The following is a 23,742-nucleotide window of genomic DNA, read 5'->3' as shown; positions in this document are numbered from 1 at the left end:
CTAGGCTCCAGGACTGTTTGCAGATGTATGCAGTGGGACTAGGCTCCAGGACTGTTTGCAGATGTATGCAGTGGGACTAGGCTCCAGGACTCTGCCTTTTGACTGGTTGTGGTTTTCTTCAGTGGCTGCCATCTGTTGCAAAGAGAAGCTTCCTTGATGAGGACTGAGAGCTGTACTTCTCTGTGGGTCTGAAGACAAACATGTAGAATGCACTTAGGGACGATGCCAGTTTAGTAAAGTGGTCATGGCAGCCTCTCCTCCAAGACGCACGGTTTCACTCGCCTGGGGTTTGCTGGCAAGGTTTCCAGTACAAGGAGCTCCTTCTTGTTGAGAGGGTTGTAAGCCTCTGTTAGCTACTGCCAAGGTATGTGTGCTTCCATTGCACCCTTCCGGTTCCCGTGCCGTACTGGTTGCTGTTGTAGTTCACAGGTGTCATGGCCTGCTGGTTGTCTCCCTACTTTGGAAGAGTTCATGGTACCTTCTGGTCCCACAAAAGCCAGTCCTCAGGAGGGAGCTATTCAGGTCATTTCAAGATCATGTATCTGAAGTACGCAGTGTCTTTAGCCATGGGGACTTAGCTTCCATCCCTGGGGTAAACACTATGGGCAAAAGTAATAGTTTGTATGTAATGTCTGGGGGAGTCTCTTGGACAACCTTGCCTTTGATCACTCCTTGACCCCCAGCCTCTGTGATAGCCTCCCATGAACTGACACATTCATGTAAAGAACACACAATGTGCGTTGTGTCCAATGTTTGTGCGTTTGTTCTAATATCTTTTGCTCAGCATTATTAAGTGGGCTTCCCTCATTTGAAAGTCACGGTCATGGAATGAATCTTAGATTCCAATGGAAACTCACAGAAGGTCAGGTGTCCTTCAGAGACTGGGGAGGAGGGAGAAATAGCTTGTTTTAATTGGGGTTGGGGGGAGCAATGCTAGTTTAGAGCTGGCCAGTGACATGGGTTGTACAGAAAACCTGAGCTGCTTCCTGGATTGGCTTGTTTTCCACAGTCTGTGACTGTTCATCAAAGAGTGGAATCTAAGGCCCAGCTCATCCAGTACCAGCCAAGCACAGGTTGAAATGACGTCACTGGGGAGATCTTCAATGACTCGGGTGCAATAGCGGCACCACCCGGCCATCTCCAAAGCAGGTGAACGGTTTGCTGGAGCCATCAATCAGGAAGAAGTAGAAAGAGCACTGGCTCTCATTTATCCAAGCTCTGCTCATCTGTCATCAATAAAAAACTCCAGAACCATCCTGGCCTAGGTGAGAAAAACACCTTCTGAAAGTGGCCAGAAGGCCTGTTATTTTCCTTTGACTCTCTATGGCCTGGGTGTCACGCGTGACAGCCCACAGTGACAGGCCAATAATGCTTTTCCGAAGCACCAGGGTCTTGCAGAGAAATGAAGCTCTAACTCCACAGCCCAGTGTCTTCTCTGCAGAGCCAAAGGTCTCCCTGGAAAATACCAGTAATTTCAGCATGCCTCCAGTGTACCTGATGACCATGGCAGGCTGAGGAAGGCAGCTACCATAGGTCAACCTAGGAAGTTGCTGCTTATGGACCAAAAAAAGAAGCTCACAGCCTTCAAGGAGACAACAGGCCTCAACACTGCCCTTTTGAGTAGACAAAGCTGGTCCTTCCCCAACTCTCACAACAATTCCCAACTTCCCTTCTGTGCCTCTGTGGACTGAGCCAGCCAGGCAAGACCCCACTTTTCACAGCTGGGCCGGTGGTTAATACCAATAGCCTACTGCAAAGCCCAAGGTCAAGGCTATCCTTAACTGAGACATTACCTAATCCTGTTTTTCTGGAAGGTAGAATTGACCCACTTAAGCCCAGTAGCCTCCCTGGCACTGCCTGCATAGCCCTGTTCCAGTGGACTGCCAACTGTGTGTATTGCTCTCCCAACAGACTTAGGAAAAGGCAGAGTGAACTCTTTTCCCTGAAGCCAGACAGAAAGAATTTAATGATGAGACCCACACCATCAATATACTCTCCCGATGAAATCACAACACTGTGGAGTCAGGAGACCTGAACTCAAATCTTGGTTCTGCCAGCTGTACACTGTAAGAGCAAGGTCCCCGTGGTTCAGTTTTCTGAACTGCAACATGCCTATCCTGGCTTCCTGGGGTCTGAATGGTGATAAAGATGCTAAACCTGAACGTGCCTCCTATGCTGGGGATGCCTCTCCTGTACAACGAAGCCAGTTACAATCAGGGCTTGGATTCAGAGGCTGGACTTGTACTGTATGTGAACACATTGTTTGGCACTGGACATACACACGGTACTCAATAAATGTTGGTTTGGTAGATCAGCACTTATTAAGTACCATGTATGTGTTTATTAGAACATTTCTAAATTAATAATTGGTATACCACCAAAGAGGGTGCTAATTTTAGTATGACCATCAGTGAAAATTAAAGTTCTATGCTTAAGGAAAGAGCTCAAGCTGCCAATGCCTCTCCCACATACTGTGAAACCCCAACCACTCCAAGCCTATAGTCTACCAGCAGGAGTCCAATGAGTGAATCTTGTCCTAGATTCAAAACCACAATGCACATATAACCATCCATAAGATAAGACTCAACACCACAGAAAAGCCCACAGAACACCCCTCAGCTTGTTTTTTCTACCTTTACAACTTTAATTGCTCATGAACTTATTCCTCTGGGCAGGCCTCCACTTTGAACTCATCTTGTGCAGGCCCCAGCCTTAGAAGTCATCTCTGCCACTCAATACACTAGGAACTGTTACATTAGGTAAATCAGCCCTGGGTAGGTAACTTCTCCAGTGGCTCTGAGAAGAGGGATCCTTAACGGGACAAAGAGGAAGAGAAAGCGAGCTGGGGACAGAAGGGACTTTTTGGAAGTCCATTTTGGAGAGAGACGGAACAACTCAGAAGCAGAGAATGATAATGAGCTGAACCTCTTCATCCCCCAAATAGAGCATCTTGGGGTTCAGACAATCCCGTGCCAAAATAGCCCCAGCAGGAACTGCACTTGGAAAAGCCAAGTGGTCAGGTTAATAAGGCTTTTAGGATTCCTCATGCAGAGACTGCGGTGCTCAGGCCTCTCCGAACATCAATTAAAAGAGCATAAAACTTCCTGGAATGGAGAAAGGGCACCCAGTTCACGGCACTCACCAGGATCTGATGGGTCTTCGCCCGCCCCCTCGGAACCTCCCAAGTTCTTAGCGCTGCGCTTCCAGCTGCTCTCCACTGCCTGGTAAATACCTCACAACTCCCCAGTAATGAACAACATCTATTTATTAATGCTTTTCTCCAAACAGAAAAAGGAACAGTGCAACTTAGCGTGTCTCATTGGTTACAAACCGCAGAAGGCTACTTTCCAAGAGTCAAAGCTACCGCACCCAATGGCTTGTCTCCTCCATAAAGATAGCTACTTCCTGCGGCAGCTGGTGCAGACTGGGACTTCAGGTGGGCTTTCTCGGGGTGCACTGGGTGATCAAGCTTCAGTTTTAGTTTTTTGATCCATCGCTTGCGGGGTGGTTCCCAGGAAATGCCACAGAGTGTAAATGAGCGAGTGGCTAGAAACTCTGCTCAGTTCCCACCTGGAGGGTACCAGGTACTGGCTCAGCCTGTTCACAGGCTCCGGGAATCCTCCAGGAACCCGCTGAGGTAGGGGTCAAACTGCCCTTGCATGTTACAGACACAGAGACTGAAGCAAAGCATCACGGGATTCCCTGAAGAACACAGGGCAACGGAGTGGAGTCAAATCCCAGCTACTTGGTGGCCCTACTCTGATCTGTAATTGTTTTCCCTTTTCTGTTTCTTCCTGCCCTCCTTTCCTCTCGATACCACTCTTCCTTCCTAACGCTGCCTATATTCCTTAGCCTCTCACTAGCTACTAAGCTCCCATATGCTCTGGACTGACCAATCACTGCCCTGGCTTCTCTGTTCCTGTGCCGTGTAAACTCAATACCCATCATTTGACTGAGATGGACTTCTCAAAGACGATCAGTGAACACTATTCCTTACACCCAGACTTCCTTTCTTTATCAATATCTTACTTCTTCCTTACCTTCTTCACCACCTGAGAGTCTCGCTTTCTGACAGTCTTTGGTTTCTATTTGCACTTCATAACCATCTGGATTTCTTACCTATGTAGTTAGCTGAACCAGCTTTCCACCATCCATCTACCCACTTAACCTATTCATCTACCCATTATATATATTATATACATACATGCATCTTCCCCTTCATTCATCTGTCACATATAATATCCATCTTTCCATCTATCCATTCATTAATATATACTTTCAATCATCCACCCACCCCGGCTACCATCCACTCATTCACCCAATCAACCACCATCCACCCATCTCCTCACCCAACCATTAAGCAACCCAGCCACCGGAGCCAGTCACCTCTCAACTTATCCATCCTCTCTCCATCCTCTTAAGCATTTAATAAGAATCCAAGCTCAGATCTGCCATGACCTGGGGCAAGTGACTTTATTTCTCTAATCTTCTAACACTTCACTTATAAGATGAGAAAAATTAAAAGAACAGCCTAGAAAATTATTGTCAAGATCACATGCAAGAACTGACATAGATAAATAGGATTTAAAGATGTACTTACTATATACTTATTCTAAGGATAGTCTTCATCTATTTAATCAACCTGCAAACACCGGGTGTGTTTCTTCATTTCTCTTTCCTCCCCTTCTCATTAACCACCGAGCCTCTAAAATCAGACTTGGCCTTTCCTATGACCTTTATTAGCTTGTGAGTTACAATCTTGCCTTGGTTCTTCCCTGATCCAATACATCTCGCCACCCTGCCCCCAGATTCATTTCTCAGAAGCATTGCTCTCTTCCCCCGAGCCACCACGGGGTCAGGATATATAAAACACGGTTTTTGAGGTGGTTGAGAGATCTTTCCCTTCATTCGCTCTTTCCCTTTTCCTTACATTACAAATGCATCAATGGAGCCCTGAAAAGTAGAGAGGGATGGGGAAGCACTGAGAAGCTCATTACACAGCAAACCTGCAGGTAGCATATTGATAATTTTGCTCTCATGCCCCATACCCTTTCCCATAAGCAGAGGCTTGTTGTGCTAAGAAGAGCTGACAGTACGAACCATCTCGAGCCTGGTGTTCCTTTCTCACTTATATGGTATTTCTTCCGTGATCATCTTCATAGCCATCTTCTTTAATGGCTGCGTAATATTCCATTGAGCTGCTTAACCAATTTCCATTTGCGAGAAATTTAGCCTATTTGTAAGACATTTAGAGCACCAGGCACAAGGCAACCATTCAATAAAGGTTGGTTATTACTCCTATTTCCAATTTGAGCTCTCACGTGTAATACATAAAAATATTTTTGCACAGCTTCTTCCATACTTATCTGTTTCTTTAATACTTAAACAGAGATTACTGGCCAGGAGGGCATTCCGAGTTTTATGCCTTTTGAGTCTGCCTCCAATAGGCACAGTTAGATCCCTCCCACATCCGCCCACATTTCCTCTGGCCTTTTCACAGATGGCTTGCTCAACTTGCAACTGCAGGAATCTATGCTTCTGTTGTGTGCCTTGTCCATGAACGAATGTCACCTTACCCCTGGCAGGGTACTGATGACAGACCACAGAAATCCTTCCACTCAACTCCTTGGCTTGCTGAATTAACGAGGCCACTGGGGTGACTAACAAGAGCGTGGGTGAGGGGTTACTTCCAAGAGCGTGGGTGAGTCAAAGGCAGCTGAGTCACTGCAAAGCCCACCCCAGCATGGCTGGTCGCTCATAAAAGCTGCACCCCTGAGCTGGTGCTTGCCTTGAGGGCTTCTCCAGAAGGCTCCCCTCCATTGCGACTGCTGGCTCATCATACAACTTTGGATGGCATCTTGCAAATTCCTTAGTTTCCTGGGCCTTGTGAGTTGCCCCAACTTCCTGAGTTTTATACCCTCCCCTGCCTTCCCAAAAGAGATGTTTTTTTAAAGTAGAGGGAATAACTAACAGTCTCTTCGCCTGGTGCTTTCTCTGAACCTGGTGACCATCTGCAGCAGCTCAGGAGCCTCAAAACTGATGGCATCCGGGACAGCCTTCAAACAATGCCAATTCAAATCTTGAGATAATTCGGGAGGATGCTCCACCCCAGCTCCCAAAGGTCCCCAGGAGAATTAAGCCCCAGACACCCGCAGTAGTAACTGGTTGAATGAGCGCACCCTTGGGTTGCTCTTCCCTTTGTTCCTCCCTCCCCCTTGGGTGCCTTTTCCCATATGACTCCATTGCACTCAAAGCCTCCCCTCACAACTTGCTTTGGGCAAAAGTTCAAATTAAAACTGATACATTACATAAGTTGCAAAACCAATGTCTGTTCAACTCATCCACACTAGAAATAGCCAACTTTGAGTTTTCTGAGTGTTATTGTTTCTCAGACCAGATGTTTACAGAGTACAGTAGAATACCCCTAGCAGTGACATCAGGTGGGGGGTCACTGCCCTCATTTTATAGGCTTCCTAATACAGGGACAGACAATGTGAGCCACTTGTAGATAGCATTCCGGGCCCACAGTGGCAAGGCAGGGGTTTAAACTGTAATTCTGCCTTCTCCCCAAGGCTCAGAACTCTTAATGGCCATGGTGTCCTGCCAGGCACTTTCTGCAGCCGTCAGAAGGGCTTGTGGCTAAAATGAGAGCAATACTATTAATAGCTATTACCCCCATTGTACTGATCCAGTTTCTTCGCTCAGCGTTTGCGATGGCCAGTTCTCAGAGCTGTCTCCATTGCCTCCTGAACACGCCATGCCGTGAGTATTTCCACCTAGGCTCGTGTTTCTCTCAAGTTTGAAACTCCATCCCTTCCTTCTGGGGTCTATTTCTCCCACTGTAGACTTGACCGCTTACTGTTTTTCTCCTCCCTCCAACCACACCTGTAACAGACACACCTAATTCCTCTCTGCTACCTCTGTAGATGGAATAGTGATAAGAAACACCCCATAGGGCCAAACAGAAACACCCAGAATGGTTCCGGCTTCATCTAAGATGGGTAAGGAATGCTATTTCTCCATGCTCTTATTTGACATCCTGCAACTTCCTACTGCCTAGACCTCAGCTGCCTTCCACACCTTTAGCTCCGTGTGATGGAAACACCAGAAAGATTATTCCAAGCTCGAAAATCAGACCCATTGAGCATGGCTTGAGCACAAAGTCTCTGCAGAGGCCTCGATTCTCAGCTCTTCTCTCATTTGCAGGGTTTCGTAAGGTCAACTGATGAACTTTGCCTACTAGAGATGCAAATACCTCCAGACCCTGAAGATAGCATCATATTGCACACTCTGAAATACGATTCTTAACTCTGCAACCTTATCCTAAGATTCTTCTGTCAGACGTATGTTCCCAAACACTTTGGAACCATCATAGGATCTTATGAGTTACAGAAAACATACATGTCCTTTGAAACCTTAAACACAAACGGTAGTGTGCTGCCAGCTGCCTTTCCACAGACCAAGCTTTAGATGCTGGCCCCTAGTGATAACAGAGGCGGGGAGAGATAAATGGTCCCTGCTTTTGCTGGACAGAGAGGAAGCTGTACTTTTAGGCCAGTGCATCTCCGCCTTCGGCTGACTGATTTGGGTTACAATGATCAACCCGTGGTTCTAGGGTCTGTTCCTGATTATTGGGGATGCTAAACAGCACCTCCAGCTTCCGCTTGCTACCTGTCAGCAACACCCTACTTCCCAATCATGCAAGTCTCCAGACACTGATTGCAAAGTGCCACCAGGAGCAGTCGCTCTGTGTGACCTCACTTCACATGCAAGCAATCATGACAGATGTCAAGAGCATCTTCAGACATTCACAACGACACCCAAAGGAATCTTCCTCATGGGCTCACAATAGCCAAAGAGATTCTAGAAGCTTCTTCCAGTGTTCAAATTACCACAAACACAGAGTTCTGAGCCTACTCCCAGTGGCTCAGTTCAGACTGGAGGCTCTTTGATGGTGCTGACACAGAACACACACCTTCTGGGGGCCCGTATCTAAGAGACTGGCAGCTTGCTTGCCACCGCATGTGTTCTGACTGACTATCCTGAGAGAGCTCCTTACACCCAACAGTTTGGGAAGAGGGTGCAGCCCTTGGGAACCCCTCTTTGAAAGCTCAAATGTACATGGATGTCTCAGAAATATCCATTTGTAGAAGCATCAACCTCTACCTGACTCTCTTCTCTGGGCAACTCCCAAGTTTCCCAAAACAACAAAGGATACAATCATGTTTTCTACAACCTATTAGCCTCTTCTGGACTCAGTATCTTTTCAAAGCATGCTACAAGGTGGATCATCAAGAGAACTGGTCAATGAGAGCAGAAGCAAACCTTCACACGGCTTTACTTATTCTAAGGGAAGGCTAAGAACTGGAGGAAGAAAGAGCTGGAGAGATGGCTCAGTGACTAAAATGGCTGCCCTTCCAGAGGACCCAGGTTTCATTCTCAACACCCACATAGCAGTTAAAAAAACATCAGTAACTCTGGTTCCAAAAGTTCTGATGCCTTCTTCTGGCCTCCATTGGCACCAGGCATATATGTGGAGCACAGAGATACACACAGGCCAAACACCAGTATATATAAACAAAAATAAAATAAATCTTAAAACAAAAAAAAAAAAAAAGAAGAAAGGGGGAAGAGGCTGGAGAGATGGCTCAGTGGGTGAGAGACACACGTACACACTGATCTAGGCAAAGTTAACACTCTGTCACCTAACACTGGAAGACTAGTTCACAAGCCCTCCAGAATTCTTAAGTTTCATGTCCCCAGTGGTTAGCTCCCCACCTGCTCCTCGGAGCTGCAGACCCAGGACAGCCCCCAAGCTTTGCCTTTACAAAGCTTAAACCCAAACACTGACCTGAGCCTGGCGGGGAGACTAGCCTTTAGCTGCCCTTTCTGGAGGCACTGTGCATAGCTAATGACTTAGCCACTCTGTATGGAAACATAGAAGAAAATGCAAGTAACTAACACCTCTGTGAAGGCAAAGGGAGCCATCTCCACAGTGTGGGGGACAGGGAACTTCAGGACTTTAAGGGGTTGGAGGTGGTGTCCTTAAGTGGAAAGGCGGTGAGTCCTGGGTGTCAGCACAAGACACCCCACCCCTCAAGGAGGCCTGAGATCTTAAGTCCCTTCCCATTGCCACACTGATCAAAACACTCAAGGCTCGTGCTAATTTGGGTAAATTCTGAATCCTTCCAGAAGAAGATAGCAGCTTGAGCACAATTCCAGTTAGCATGCCAACCAAGACCATTCCCCTTTCTTCCTCCTATGTAAGGGAGGCTGGCACCTGGGATACCAAATTCTCAGCTCACAGGAGGTGTACTAACTACCCGTGAGGGGCAGGGGTCTCTCTCCAAAGGCAGCGGAAGCAGCAGCAGCAAGTGCAAGCGAACCAGAAAAAACAAGAGAGGGTGTTTCCGCAGAGTGGGGTTTTAAGTAGAAGGGGGTGCTCTGTGCTAGGGTGAGCTGCTGAGTCCTGACTAGATCTATTAGCCAAACAATGAATTCTGATTGTTGGACCTTGGTGTTTTGTATTAGGCATAAATCAGTGGCCAACTAAGGGAACAGACCTTGAGGGCTAGCTTTAGGAATGGATTCTAACAGGTTTTAGTAAAAGCGGGGGAAGAGTAAAGGACAGAAGCTGCCGGCTCCATGTTTGCCATGCTCCAGCCTGCTAGAGTCCTTTACCCTGCCCCACTGTTTCTGAGCTGCCTGGGGTCAGGAACTTCCCCGTTCTATAGTCTCAAGGCTTCCTGCCAGTCCCTACAACAGAGAGCTTGGGCTGGGATAACAATCAAGTGGATGAAGGAGGTCCTTAATGCACGTTACAAATCAACCAAAGAGAAATGAAGAACCCTGGCTTTGTTCTTAACGGACTTTGGTTACCTGCAGCTCTGGACCTCATAGGTGACTTTAATGGAACAAATCCAGCCTAAAAAACCTGTGCTGGCAGCAAGGGTGAGAAGTAAGCCCAAGCTACCTAGTTCTTGATCCTGGTCCGGTATCTTGTACACAGCAAGTTTCTCATGGCCTTGTCTCTCTAAAGGGAAGGTGATAGGGACCGGGTGATGATGAATTTCCAAGGTCAACTCAGTTTAGCATTGCCATGGAAACACACTGCTGGGTCTGCCCCTGATGGTGTCTCTGGAAAGGTTCAGATGGAAAGGCCAGGCCCACCCTGAATGTGAGTGGCACTGTCTTATGGGCTGCACTGGGGTCTTGGACCAAGCAAAAGGGAGAAAGCTTGCTGGATCCCTGTGTGTGTCTCTCTCTGCTTCCTGACTGTGAATGCAACAAGACTAGCTGCCTCATGCTCCTGCAGCAGGGCCTTCCTCACCATAACAGACTGTACCTGGAAACTGAGTCAAACTGAGTCAAAAATAATCCCCTTTCTCCTTACGTTGCTTCTTGGCAGGTATTTGGTTGCAGCAGTCAGGAAGGGTGACTAAATTCATGGAAGTAGAATGTAACTGGGCCATTTGTCTTTGAAGAGACACCAGGACCATGACAATTCTTACAAAGGCAAACATTCAATTGAGGTAGCAGCTTACTGCTTCAAAGGCTCAATCCATTATCATCATGGAAAGGCACATGGTGCTGGCTACATTTTGACCAGAAGGCAACAGGAAGTAGACTCAGTGTCACACTGCATGAAGCTTGAGCAAAAGAGACCTCAAAACCCGCCCCCACAGAGACACACTTCCTCCAACAAGGCCATGTTTACTTCAACAAGGCCACACCTCCTCATAGTGCCACTCCCTTTGGAGGCCATTTTCTCTGTCACCACAACACCATTCGTGGTGAGTGCCTGAAGGAAAGTGTGCAGGCACTAAGTACCCGAAGCCCTGAGCCTAGGCTGCCCTGACCCAGAGGGGCTTGGTTTTCTATCTGATCACACTTTAGTTTTATTGAGATGCAATATGACATGAATTGTACCCTGTCAAAATACACATTGCTGTGGGATTAGATAATATGATCATAGCAATGATAAGTATGTATCATCACTACTATTCCATTTCAAAAACAATCCTAACATCCCAAAGAAACTCCACATCCATTCACAGCCCCTCTCTCCTGCCCATCCCAAGCCCTAAGTAAATCATATATGTTTTGTGTTACTACAGATTTATCTACTCAGAACAGATCCTTCCATGGCATAGAATCATACAACATGGGGTCTTTTGTGCTTGACACTGAGTGAATCTCTACCCTAAAACTGTGTGACCTTTACCCAGCCTCCAGGACCTCCCCTATGTGGGCAATGGAATCTGAGAGGATTCTTCATTACTTGACTAGGTGAGCTGATGCATTCAAAGCCTGGAGAGGGAATCATTCATAGTCAGCACTCACATGGAGGTCACCTCACTCCTAGTCAGTACTGCACAGCCAAGGGGGCTTCGCTCAGAGTCAACACCACACAGATAGTCGCATCTGCTATTGTTATTTCTGCCTTTGCAGCTCTCCTGCCCTGAAGCATCTGCCTAAGATTGGAGATAAAAGTGAGGTGGAACACAAAAGAGGAAATACCTTTTGCCCTTCCCACTTCAGAGCCAGGCAAGGAAAGTGCGATTAGGAATCCAGCTTAAATGAATGCAAGGAGTCTCATCATACACATTTAACCATCACAAATCTCTTTCTTTTACCATGGGGGAAAAAACCGAAGGGAAAAGAACAATGTAGCTACTGCAATTAAGTGTTGTGAAATTATATCTTGCCTGTATTCTTTGTTATGCACACTGTACATGGCTGCATGCATTATACATTTTTCTATATTGATTACAGCACAGGCCTGCATACACAAAACCACACAGACCGCACTTTAATGGGCGACTTCAAAGATTTCAAGGTTAATGACAACTCTGTGTTTGCTTTAAACCCTGACTTTATAACCCAACCTCTGAGTAAAATTCAGCTCCATTGTATGTCAACAATACCAATTTAGAATTATTCCAGATGAACTGAATCAACAATAAAACAAAGTGGAATCTCTCTAGATGGATTCAACCGACCAGCACACAGTCCAGAGCCGGATGCGAGGTGGCAACTGATTCCAGTTGTTCGACAGCTATCCACCAAGCCCCGTTTCTGTTCTTCACAAATTCACGGCATCGCTTTGAAAGCAAACCACATGATTACAGGGGTCAGGGAGGGACAGAACCGGGTTCAGGAAACATGGGAATACAGTAATCTGTTACCCAGCAGCCAGTAAAGACAGGAGCTCTACCCCTCTCCCTGCCAATCCCTTGTCTGTCATATTTCATAACACTCTTGCCACCGGATGGACAGCATAGGTTCCCCTGTTCATTTGTGTCACTGTGAGTGCTCACCGGGAGGCATCTGGTCTACCTTACTCACTTCTGCATTCCTGGTGCCTTGGAGGGTGTTGCACACTTAGCAGATGCCTGCTGGTGATGACTCACTGAATGGGTGAGGACCATTTCCTTCAGATGCTTTACTTTCCTCCCATGCTCTGTCCTCCAGACAGCCACAGTTCACTCCTTTCACCTGGGTTTGCTCACTGGGTAATTATCTCAAAGTAGTGGGATCTGTCCTATATCAAAGACAAGGTTAAGGTAGCAATGCAGGGCATTAGCAGAGGGTGACTAGTGGGAAAGAGAGTAGCTAGAGATGTGTGCTCATCCAAAATCAGAAGGCTCAAAAGGATGCCCATCATATGAGGAGGTAATTCAGATGACAGAACTCACCACGAGGGCCAGAATTTGAATCCCCAGAACCCACATAAAACCAAACAGGCATGGTGGTGTCTTGAAATCCCTGCACTCAAGAGGCAGAGAGGGGATCCCCGGGATGAGCTTGCAAGCTAGATGAGTCAGAATTGGTGAACTCTAACTTCAGGAAGAGACCTCGCCTCAATCAATAAAGTAGAGAGTTATCAAAGAAGACACCAGTGTCAGCTTCAGGTATCTGCATGCACAGGCATGTTCCCATGCAAGCATGCATATTCACACAAACAAGGCATGCACACCCATTCGTGTGGATGTTCCCGCTCATGTAAACACACATTCTCACACTCACAACAAGAAAAATAAATGAGTAAAACATAAAAGGAATGTCTATTACCACAGTCCTTTCTTCAGTCATTGGCTCTATCTGGGGAAGTCCCAGAACTCCTGACAATAGTGAATAGGATACCACACACTCACGCCAAGGCAAGTACCTGCACGCCTCTCCATTCCCCTGCTCAGGGTCCAGACTATGGATGCGCTACCATACCAGCGAAGGCTCAGCAGAGGAATGCATAGGGGTGAATGGTAGCAGAGCTCCAGGAGGAGAACACCAGCAGATGGTGGGCACAGGTGACCTCTAGCTGCCTGCCTTTCAGGTGGACGACGTGGAAATTTCACATCATTTTCCTGTGGGGGCCCCGGCAACCGTGAGCTCATTTGCCATGACAGTGTTAGACCAGGGGCACAGGCGTCATTAATTTAGTGCCATCTCTCCTCGCATGTCTGTCTCCATTCCTTCACTTCTGAGCCCTTGGGTCACCTTCCAGACTGGTCCTTTTGCACCCAAGCTTGTATCTCCATTGTTATTTGGGAGAACTCAAACCAAGATGCAATGTTAGCACCAGTGTACATTTGAATGGCAAGAAAGCCTGAAGGGTTAGATAGCCCTGATCACCAATGAGAGCTAAATTAAAACCCATCTTAAAACTGCCCTGAGAACTTACCCAGGGCTTTCCCATGAGCTTTGTGGTATAGCAGCAGAGCCCTGCATGAAGAACAAGCTGGGTGGGTGGGTGTTAGGGGCTGCTGGGAGCCTGCTTTCTTGCCAGTGATCATGACCTTAATCACCTGTAAATATCTGCACAGCTCATCCGGCCTCCCTGCATCTCCAGGTCCATGTGTGCGTGCGTGCGTGCGTGCGTGTGTGCGTGCGTGTGTGTGTGTGTGTGTGTGAAGGTGAACATGGAAGTGCCTGTTTTGTATAAGTTTATATACATGTGTGTATGCTTGTAGGAGCCAGGACAAACTCAGGTGCCTTTTCTTAGGTAGCATCAACCTTGGGATCCTTTGAGGTTCTGGTTTGTTTTGAGACAGAGTCTTATTAGACAGTCCTGGCTGGCCTGACCCTTGCTATGTAAGGCATGCTGGCCTTGAACTTACAGGGAGCTGCCTACCTCTGCCTCCCGGGTGCTAGGATTACAAATAAGTGGCCCCATGCCTGGCTCCCCTAAGATTGTCTGTGTGTTTGTTGCTGAGACAGGGTCTCTTGTCCCACCACAGCCATCTTTCCTTCTTGTCATTTTGATTCTCATGAGAAGTGAGTCCATTTTACAGATGGGACCACTGAGCCTCCTTTGCTGAAGGCTGCACTGTGAATGAAAGGAGGTCTTGAAAACCGTCCAGGCTCGTGGTGTGTGTGTCGGTTAATAATCACTTCCAAGTTACCCACTGTGTATGTTTTAGGGAACTTACAGGTTGGTAGATGGAAGCCACCCACCGTGGGAGTATTTAAACCACAGAAATGGGCAAACAGTGCAAACCACATGGTTTAGATTTTTAGAGAGAGAGATGGGGGCGGGGAGCGCCAGTTGTTAGGCATTATCAAAGCCCCCATTGCCTGGCACACAGTTGGATATTCTTGTCCCATGCTCAGAGCGTGGAAGTCACTGGCGACACACCGCACTCTGGAAGAAAGGCTTGTTAGCATTCGCCAAATGACTCTGAAACTGGTAGATCATTATTTGCTTCATGTTAGAAATATCTCTAGCACTGCTGATTGAATGTTCACAAAACCATTAAAAGGCTTGGCAACAAATATCTTTTGCATGAAAAGTTTCAGAGATTGGCTAATTGTAGGAGCTTCACCCCAGTCACTCTAATCAAGGACATATCCAGGACCCCATGGTCCCCATCCCCAATGCAGGCATAGACAGGGTTTGAGAACACCCATATCATGGAATCCAGATGCCCCTCTGAGCAATGGACCGTCTGGCCAGCACCGCCATCCCTGATGTGCCCAGGTGCTCAGCTAATGTTCAGCACCTGTGCTCCTCTTTGAGTGACAAGTTTCCGCTGGCAAGGCTAGAACTGAAGCAGGGTCCCTTACCCTCAGCCTTTGCCTGACATCCCTAATCTGGCCACACCGTACCCTGCAGGTCCTCCCCAAAAATGCCCCCATCAACTTGTCTTTAACATTTTGTCCCCTCCCCTCTAGATGTCTCCCCTCCATGAGCTCAGGCCCATATCGTCTCAAAATCACATCCCACTCCAGACATTTGCTGCACTGAAGCTGGGGGACATCAGGCCAGGTCCCTCCACACCCTCCCCTTGTGACCTTCATGGCTACCCATAACTTGGAAACAAACACTAAAACTCTTCAAGTGCCCACAAAGGCCTAAGGGCTTGCCCACCTCTTGGCCACACCCCTGATCGCTCTCCAGGCTGGGTTATCCCCTTCTGCACAGAAGCGTCCACCAGTCTGTGCCTTGTTCCTAGAATGCCTCTCCCATGCCTACCCTCTCCGGGGTCTTGGTCAACCTACTTCATTCCCGAAGCTCTGAGCTCCGGCACAAGGCTGCCAGGGAAGGCTCCCAGACCCTTTATCAGAATGTGATACCTTTCTTATTTCCATTATCCATCTGTTCATCCACCCATGTTTCCCGAGTGCCTCCTCTGTGCCAGGCACTGCTGTGAGCCACAGGGATACAGTCTTGGATGAATCAGAAGACAACAGCACTTGCCACCATGGGATGGAGATTTCAGTAGAGGAGAAAGATTAAAAAAAAAAAAAAACAGACAACAAACACAATATTGTGGTGGCACAGCCTCACACAAGTGTATTGCCTTCCTTCACAGTGGTTGTCTAGCTTTTAAATTATTCATTAATTGATATTGATCCCTCCCCCTGCCAAGCAGAACCCCAAGAGAACAGAAACTGAATCTGCCATATTAGCAACAGGACCCTAAAGACACCAGTGTTACATGGAACACAGTGGGCCCGTGCAGAAATTTTAGATATTTGTGGGCACACTAGTCCAAAGTGAGTTCTCCTAAGGTCAATTTACTTCAGTACTGGGACCTGGGGTGAAGAATCCCTGAAACCCTCAGCACACCCCTTTGAAAAGTCTCTATGTTCCCTCTCTGCCTGAAATTTTGAGTTAAACCAAGGGCCAGCTGACTTTTTTGATAAAAGGGACAGATGGCATCGGGGGCCAGGCAGTCTTAACTCTGTTGTTAACGCACAAAGCAGTCATAACAATTCTATAAACGAGTAGGTATGGCTTTGGTCCAAATGAACTATTTATAAAAACAGACTTCAGGCAGAAACCAGCCCACAGGCTATAACTTGTCACCTCTGAGTCAGATGTCCCCAGATGCCCACAGCTCATGGCAGTTGAGGGTGAGCCTGTCCAGCCCATCCCAGCTGTAGGCTCTACAACAATGCCCAGGCACTCTCTACAGATGGACAGAGAGTTTCCCAGAAGCACGTGCTTCCAAGTGCACAGCTACTAGCTCTGTCCTGTATCACACAACACAAATGGTTCTCCGCCACCTGGAAGGGAAGCAATGACAGCCTGGAAGACCAGGAGGCAGGGATGGTGAAGGCTGCAGCATTCCTTCCTAGGCCTCTAGGCTCTGCAGGAGGCTGAGCTCATTTCCGGCCCTGCCTGGGCATGTGTCAGGACTTCTGCCCTCCGCCCAGTTCAGCTTGTATTCAGCTGGGAGACACAGGGTCTTTGTGCCTCTGCAGCAGATCGGTGACACTGGCTGGTGTCTTTGAAATTCGATGTGACATGCCAAAACATGCCTACTGCTAATGTTAATTTTCAAGAACTTGACTTCGGCTGGCAGTGGGGAAAAAAATAAATCACTTTACTTCTGGAATGTGTAGTTATATTTACCCTCATTTGGGGGTCTGTAGTATGGCAAGCCAAACCCCTCAGGGGCCTACTCACTCCAGTAGGATGAGACACACAGGTTGTTGTAGTGTTAATGGAACCAGAGAACCTTAGCCACAGCTCTGATGCTGTGTGCGGTGCAGGGCTGCAGTGGGCATCAGCTGTTCAGGACAGACACAGAACATCTGTTTCAGGGCAGCACTAGCGTGTGAAGGCTCGCGTGAGAAATATCCTCCACTGGCTCAGGTATGTGAACACTTGGTTCCCAGTTGGTGGCACTGTCTGGGGAGAGTGAACGCAGCCTCGCTGAAGGAAGTATGCCATAGCCTTGCCCCACTTCCACTTTAAGGCTTGCTGCTTTCTGTTTGCAGTTGAGAATGTGATTTCTCATTCCCCCTGGCTGCTGGTCCTTCTGGATGTTGAGGGTATAATGTGCCAGCTTCACATGTCCTAGCGTGTCTCTAACATGCCACAGTTCACAGGGACTCAGGGCTGCAGGGTGCTGCCTGTCCTTACATCGCTACCATGAGCAGAGCCATGGTCTGGTTGTTGTTCATCCCCAGCGCCACTGACAATAACGTCCTGGGGGAGGAGGGGTTGTCTTGGTTCCAAAACACACATCTGCATTTCGTGGTGGGGATCTAAGAGTCACCTGCTTCTCCCTTTCACCATCAGCATTGCTATGTGTCACTACCCTTCCATGAATGTGTGGGTACACGGGTGTGTGCTTGTGTGTGTGCACATTCAGATGACAGAGGATATCATAGGGTGTCCTGCGCTACCCCTCTACACCTTAATCTCTTGAGACAGGCTCTCCCACTGAATCTGAAGCTAGGCTGGTGGCCACCAAGCCCTAGTGATCCTCCTGCCTCCACCTCTCACAGTGCCGGGGTCACACTTGGTGTGGGGGATTTCACTCAAGAACTCATGCTTATACCACAAGCACCTTCCCCGCCAATATTCCAGTCCTATGTAGCTTCCTTCTAAAGTAGCACAGCGCTAAGAAGTTGTCCACATGGGTTTTATTGAGCCTGCATTTATGATAGCAGGATCAGTCAGCTGTAGGATCAAGAAGGCAGAATTCCCATGGTGGGTGTGCAGGGTGCTTCCAGAAGGGGGTGGGGGAATTACGGCCAAATGCAAAACAGGTTCTGCCTGAAGGGGGCAGTAGCAACTCAGCTCCTGCCAAACAGCGTAGAGAACTTAAATAGTCAGGGCCTCTGAGTTTTCAAGAAATAAAGAAAATCTGGATTGTCTTTTAAATGTATTGGTGTCATGAATTTTAGGAGATTTGGGCCACCAGTTACCTCCATGGGTTTGAACTGACCAGCAGTTGCCAGTCTGAACTCCTACCAAGAAACTGGAGTTGAAGAATTGGGATAGATCCCATCAAGCAGATGACATGAGGTTCAGTTGACTAATCCCCAGTCCCCACCTACCAGGCTCTGACTAGGTGGGAACAAGTCTGAGATGTCACTTCTTCATATCAGCCTTAACCTAGGAGAGAAGGTTGACTCTCATCCTTAGCCCCAGAATACGGCCACCATCCCGTATCTCAGGTGGCAGAGGCAACAGGCTGTCGGGAATTGTGCTGGCAGCACCCCTCAGTAGATCCGATTCACCAGGGCATCTAGACACCTCGCCGACAGCTCAGTGAAAGAGGGCCCAAGCCTCTGGATGCTTGATTCGATTCTGCTGGACTGATCATTGTGATTGGATGACAGACGAATAGAGTGCCCAAGCCTCTGGATGCTTGATTCGATTCTGCTGGACTGATCATTGTGATTGGATGACAGACGAATAGAGTGCCCAAGCCTCTGGATGCTTGATTCGATTCTGCTGGACTGATCATTGTGATTGGATGACAGACGAATATGTCCCTCTCCTTCTCAATAGGAGCTGAAACACCAGCTGTCACCGAGGGATTCACCCTTCTGGTAGGTGTGTCTTGGCGAAAAATTCTCTTCCTTCCCAGGCAGAATGGTTCCTGACTCTGCAGCCTAAAGAATAAAGCCAGGTCTAACCAGAATCAAAACAGCAGGAAATGTCCTGACTTCCTCCTGGCTCAGGACCGCATTGTCTGCCAAGTCCTTTGAAAGCTGTCCCTGCTCGCACCCTCCGGGGACACGGGGTGGAAGAGTAAAGAGAACGGAGACCACAGCCACGAGGAGAAAGGGAAAAGGAGGATGAAAAGACCGTGGGAAATGAGCGAGGGACACTGTGTAGTAGAAAACCCAGAACAGAAAGCATTTCCTTCTGATGAACCTGCTTCGCTTCAGCGGAATTCTCCAGAATAAGACCTGCAGGCTCGGAATTTTGTAAGGCTGTGGATGGAGCCCCCTTCTGGAGAAAATTTTCATCAGGTACAAAAAAATAAAAAAATTAAAAAAACCAGATCAAAACACACAAAGATGGGCATGTGTGCACACACACAACCACAGAACGATTTTAGGCTGTTAAGATAATATGCCTGTCATCAGGTAGGAACCGAAAGCAAAGCTTCATCGTTCCCTTCCCTTCCAGGCAACAGAAGATATCCGGGCTCTTGAGTAGCTGTGTTTTCAGACGGAAAGGAAAAGTACGGTTTTCAAGACCTGGGCTCTCCCTTAACTTCAGGCGACTGATTGCTTCTCACTGCCAAGACCTAGTACCTGAAGACAGATCACACCATGGTGGGGCATGATTTTTTTTTGAGGGGCTGGGGTGGGTGACTCTAACACAGCAAAGATGCTTTTAGAAGGAAATGGATTTTATTTAGGAGGGCTTACGACAGGAAAAGGGAAGAAGGAAGGAGGTAGAAGAGAGAAGATCTGCTAGGAGGACTGTAGAGGTTTCCAGTAACTCGGTGGAACTACACAAATCCAGGTCACATATTCAGCCTAGTAGTGTATTTAAACTATTTTGGGATTTGCTAAAAATATTGATAATAATGTTCAGACACGCGAACTTTCACCCCAGCAGGCACTTTCTCTGCTCCCATGTTTCCCTGGAACGTCTGAAATGGCCCAGGCTGCTCCACGTGGAAGTCACAGGCTGGGGTGCCCTCTCAGACTCCAAGTCCCTGCCCTCATGGGAAAGGCTTTGCACATGAACCAGGCTCTTAAAATAGAGCGGGCAGGGCGGCCGCTACACGAGAAGATGCGGGGACTCACTTGCAGTCCTGGAAGGCAAGATGCCCACTCCCGGAAAGAACTCTCCACTTTAAACCAACAGCACAGATTTCCATGGAAATACTTTTGGGCACTCTGGGGGGGGGGGCAGCTCTCCAGACCTGAGCCACTCCCTAGAAATTAATTCTTGGGGGATTGCTCATGCATTGTGAGAAGCTGGGCTGGGTGGAAGTGCTGCCTCATGGGAGTGGGCAATCCCAGCCGCAGTGGAATTTCTCACTCACGCTTCTGTGTTCATTTGTTGCACATGTGACGGTAGCCAAATTCCAGCTGCTACTTCCGGGACAGGCTTTCCCAGAGCACCCCAGGAGAGAGGAAAGGTCTTCCAGCCTTATTGTTTAGAAGGCCACCCCCCCACCCCCAACCCTCCCAAATTTGGAAAGTGGCAAGTGTGCCAACGAGCAGCCAGAGGCTCATAGCTTCCAAGCTGGGCCCAGTGCCTGCTGTATGCATGGCTGTGTGGAAAAACACACATGGGCTTGCCCCAGCTCCGCAGGGCAGTGACTAATTCACTCGATCACATTGTTTTTCCCTTTCTTCTGTTTTCTTTCTGCCTCGGGAAAGTTTGGGTTAGGCTTGTTGACTCAACGGCTCCAGGATCTCCCCCCACACACACACCATGCACACACCCACCTTTCTGGATGGCACAAAGAACCCCCTGCCCTTAAACCCCTTGCTGGTGAATTCAATCTCACCTTGCATGAGTAGAGACTATTTCCCCTCCAGGTGCGGCCACCAGGAGAACATCAGTTACCATCCTGATGCAGATTCGTGCCCTGATTATGCACGACAATCAAAAGAGAGAAATGAGCCCCTCAGGGCTGGCCACTTATTTCCAGTTCAGAAGCAACCAAGTGTGCTTTCAAAGCCACCTGTGCCAGCCTGCCCCGCAGGAAGAGACACACCAGTTGCTTTGCAGAGGCGCCCTGTTTGAAGCCCGCAGCCCCAGTCCTGGAGACTTTTGGAAGCTCTCCCACAGTCTGCTTTGCTCGTAGAAAAATCATTAATTTGGATGAGCCCTGGAATCACACTGAGGGAGAAAAACCCATACTAAGACAGGAAAACTATGAAAGTCCCCGGGTAAGGCAATAGTCCACGCCCCAAAGGCCAACAGCTCCCAGCGAGGTGGACATTGTGAAACACGTAGCCTAAGGCTGCCTGTTGCATGCAGCCTTGTCCACTCAGCAGCCCAGCAGTTTTCCGGGCTGATGTTAATGGATTCTCTGACTGTGGAGAACCTGGGAACTCAAACAGAGTGAAGAACTGGCCCACGGTGGCTCTATGAGCAGCAGAGGACAAGAAGGATCTGCCTGGATCTTTCCATCCAGCGTTGCTCTGCCCCACCTTGCTAACTGGGAGATGTACGACCTTAGGGATAGTTAGAGCCCTGGAGGTGTGGAAAGCTGGTTCAAACGGCAGCATAGGGTCCATAACAGGACCTCTAGACAATCAGCAAGCACATTCCCGGTAAGGAAGGAGCAACAACTGTTTGGTCCCCAGGACTATGTGTACATAGAAGAACATGCCAGAAGTCAGGATGGGAAAGCAAGCCTGGCCATCAGTTAGCATCTTCCTCTTCTGCAGGATCCTGGTAGGGACACACACACACACACACACACACACACACACACACGAGTCGTTTCTATGGCCATTGCATTTCTGGGATGCTAGCCTCTCTTCAGCAGGCGTCTCCTTTTAGAAGGCTACCTAGAACCCTGACTTCCTTTCCTCTTTCCCGCTTCGTGCTCAGCCATGTGCCTTTCCCTCCGGCACCAAGAATCCTGGCCAGAAACTCAACACCCATGCCTCAGGCATTCCCTCTCTTCTCTTATCCACTCCCTTCTGCGTGGCCTTACACTGCTGCTCCCACCCACTTGTAGGCTGCCAGCTTTGGGTCCCAGAGGGTGCTAAAAGGACAAGGAGGGACTGAGCCAGTATGCTCTCTGGAGCATCCATCCCCAGGGGAGTGCTGGGCGTGCCCTCTTAGCCTCCAAAGCTTGTACCTGTCCCCTAAGCATTGCTTTTCTATACCCAAACTTCCAGGGATCTCTGAGCTTCAGCCCAGCTGAGGAGAGCCCCGGCACGCCTCTCCTGCTCTGTCAGTCCTGCCCTGGAACCGCAGCAGTCTGGAGGGTCACCCATCAAGCAGCTGCAGCCTGTGGGGGGAGGCTTGAACTTTTTCCTTGCTCTCAGCACCACCCGCCTGGGGGAAGACAACAGAGGCGGCAGCCTGGGCTCGGGCAGGAGCTCCAGATGGCTGGACAATGGGGACACAAGGAGCTGGGGTACTGGGCCTGCACTCTGGAGAGGGGACTGCTCCCAGGCCCTTCCGAGTCCAGGGCTAGAGAGCCGGAAGACCCCAATGCGGGAGCGGCGAGCGCCTGGGCTTTGAACGACAGCAGCAGCCGGGCTGCGGAGATCCGCTGGCGGGAGGCTCCTTGCTGCTTGCCAGCCGGGCTGGGCGAAGAGAGGACCCGGAGAAGTCAGTGATGCCAGCTTTGGCCTCTCCCAGCCCGGCAGTCCAGCAGCTCGCGATCCCGAATGCAATGGCTCTTTCCCGGCTAAGACGCTGGGCTAAGCGGGCAAGCACAACGCCCAGGAGTCGTCTCAAAAGGAGTGTGTACCCGATACACGAGATTCTGGAGGAGGCGAACCAAAGTTACCTCACTTGATGTCAGCCAGGATGTCGCCCCTGCTTGCAAAAAGGCTCTGTCCTCCCCGGAACGAGTGTACACACACACACACACACACACACACACACACACACACACACCGAGACTAGCCGGCTTGCGGAGACAGGCCCCTCTAGGATCGGAGCTGGGGGTGACCTCGCATCTGAGCGAGCCGGGTCTGCCTGTATGGCCGCGCCAGGAGCCCCGCGACCCTCAGATCTCTCCTGACCATCGCCAAGCAGGGCGATCCGAACGCCAAAAGCTGGTGCGGAGCGCGCTGCCCGCGGCTCGCATTCCCTACCTGGGACAGCAGAACGCACAAGGCGAGCGGAGTTCTCGGCTGCATCTTGCCCGACTAGAAGAAGCGCCTGGCGGCGTTTGCATTCACACACGCGGCTGCACTGAGCATATTTTCCGTGGGAGCCTGCCTTTGAGGAGAGGCTCTGCCTCGCCAGCCAGCCAACTTCCCAAATAGATCAGCGGCAGCATCGCGAAAGCATTGGGTAGCGGCTGATGACCAGGACCAATGGCTTTACAAGACGGATTCCTTCATAACGCTCCCTCGTTTTGCATGGCAGATAGGAGCAAGCACCTCGCGGGGGTGGGGGTAAGCCCCCTCAGAGCAAGGAGGCAGCACGTTGCCTTTTTTTTTTTTTGGACTCCTGGGACCCAGCCTCACAAATCAGGCTGGGCAATGCAAGCCTATTCCACTTTCCTTGGAATTGCACCCGGGACTGGCAGCCACTTCTTACACAGTGTAAAAAGATTATCTTTATTAAAATGTTAATAAGATCCACTTTATTCCCAATAAATCACATGAAATGACCCAAGCAGCCCCAGCCCGCTATATCCTTAAAGCCTTGCTGGTAGATTTCTTTGCCTTTTGGTTCCCCTCTTCCCTTTTTTTTTCTTCTCATCCCCCAAACTGGCTTTACCACAGCGGTGTTTGGTGTTTTTCTACCATCACACAAATCACGAAGAGGACAGATCAATTCTAGCTTGCAGGAAAAATCCATCAAGGAGCAATAGATTTTATTAACTG

At 48.9% G+C, this 23,742-nt stretch overlaps 1 protein-coding gene across 1 annotated transcript in view; it reads right to left on the bottom strand.

Annotated features, from left to right (window-relative positions):
- Cdh13 (cadherin 13) overlaps nucleotides 1–23,336 on the bottom strand; it is a 952,185-nt gene extending 928,849 nt beyond the window's left edge. Inside the window, exon 1 of the mRNA XM_005345742.2 lies at nucleotides 23,002–23,336. Coding sequence (XP_005345799.1) covers nucleotides 23,002–23,046 — 45 coding nt within the window. The 5' untranslated portion in view covers nucleotides 23,047–23,336. The remainder of the gene's footprint in view (nucleotides 1–23,001) is intronic.
- Nucleotides 23,337–23,742: the final 406 nt, after the last annotated feature.

This window comes from Microtus ochrogaster, chromosome 4 (genome assembly GCF_000317375.1).
Source record: "Microtus ochrogaster isolate Prairie Vole_2 chromosome 4, MicOch1.0, whole genome shotgun sequence".
Taxonomy (NCBI): Eukaryota; Metazoa; Chordata; class Mammalia; order Rodentia; family Cricetidae; genus Microtus; species Microtus ochrogaster.
This window is presented reverse-complemented; position numbering and strand designations above follow the sequence as displayed.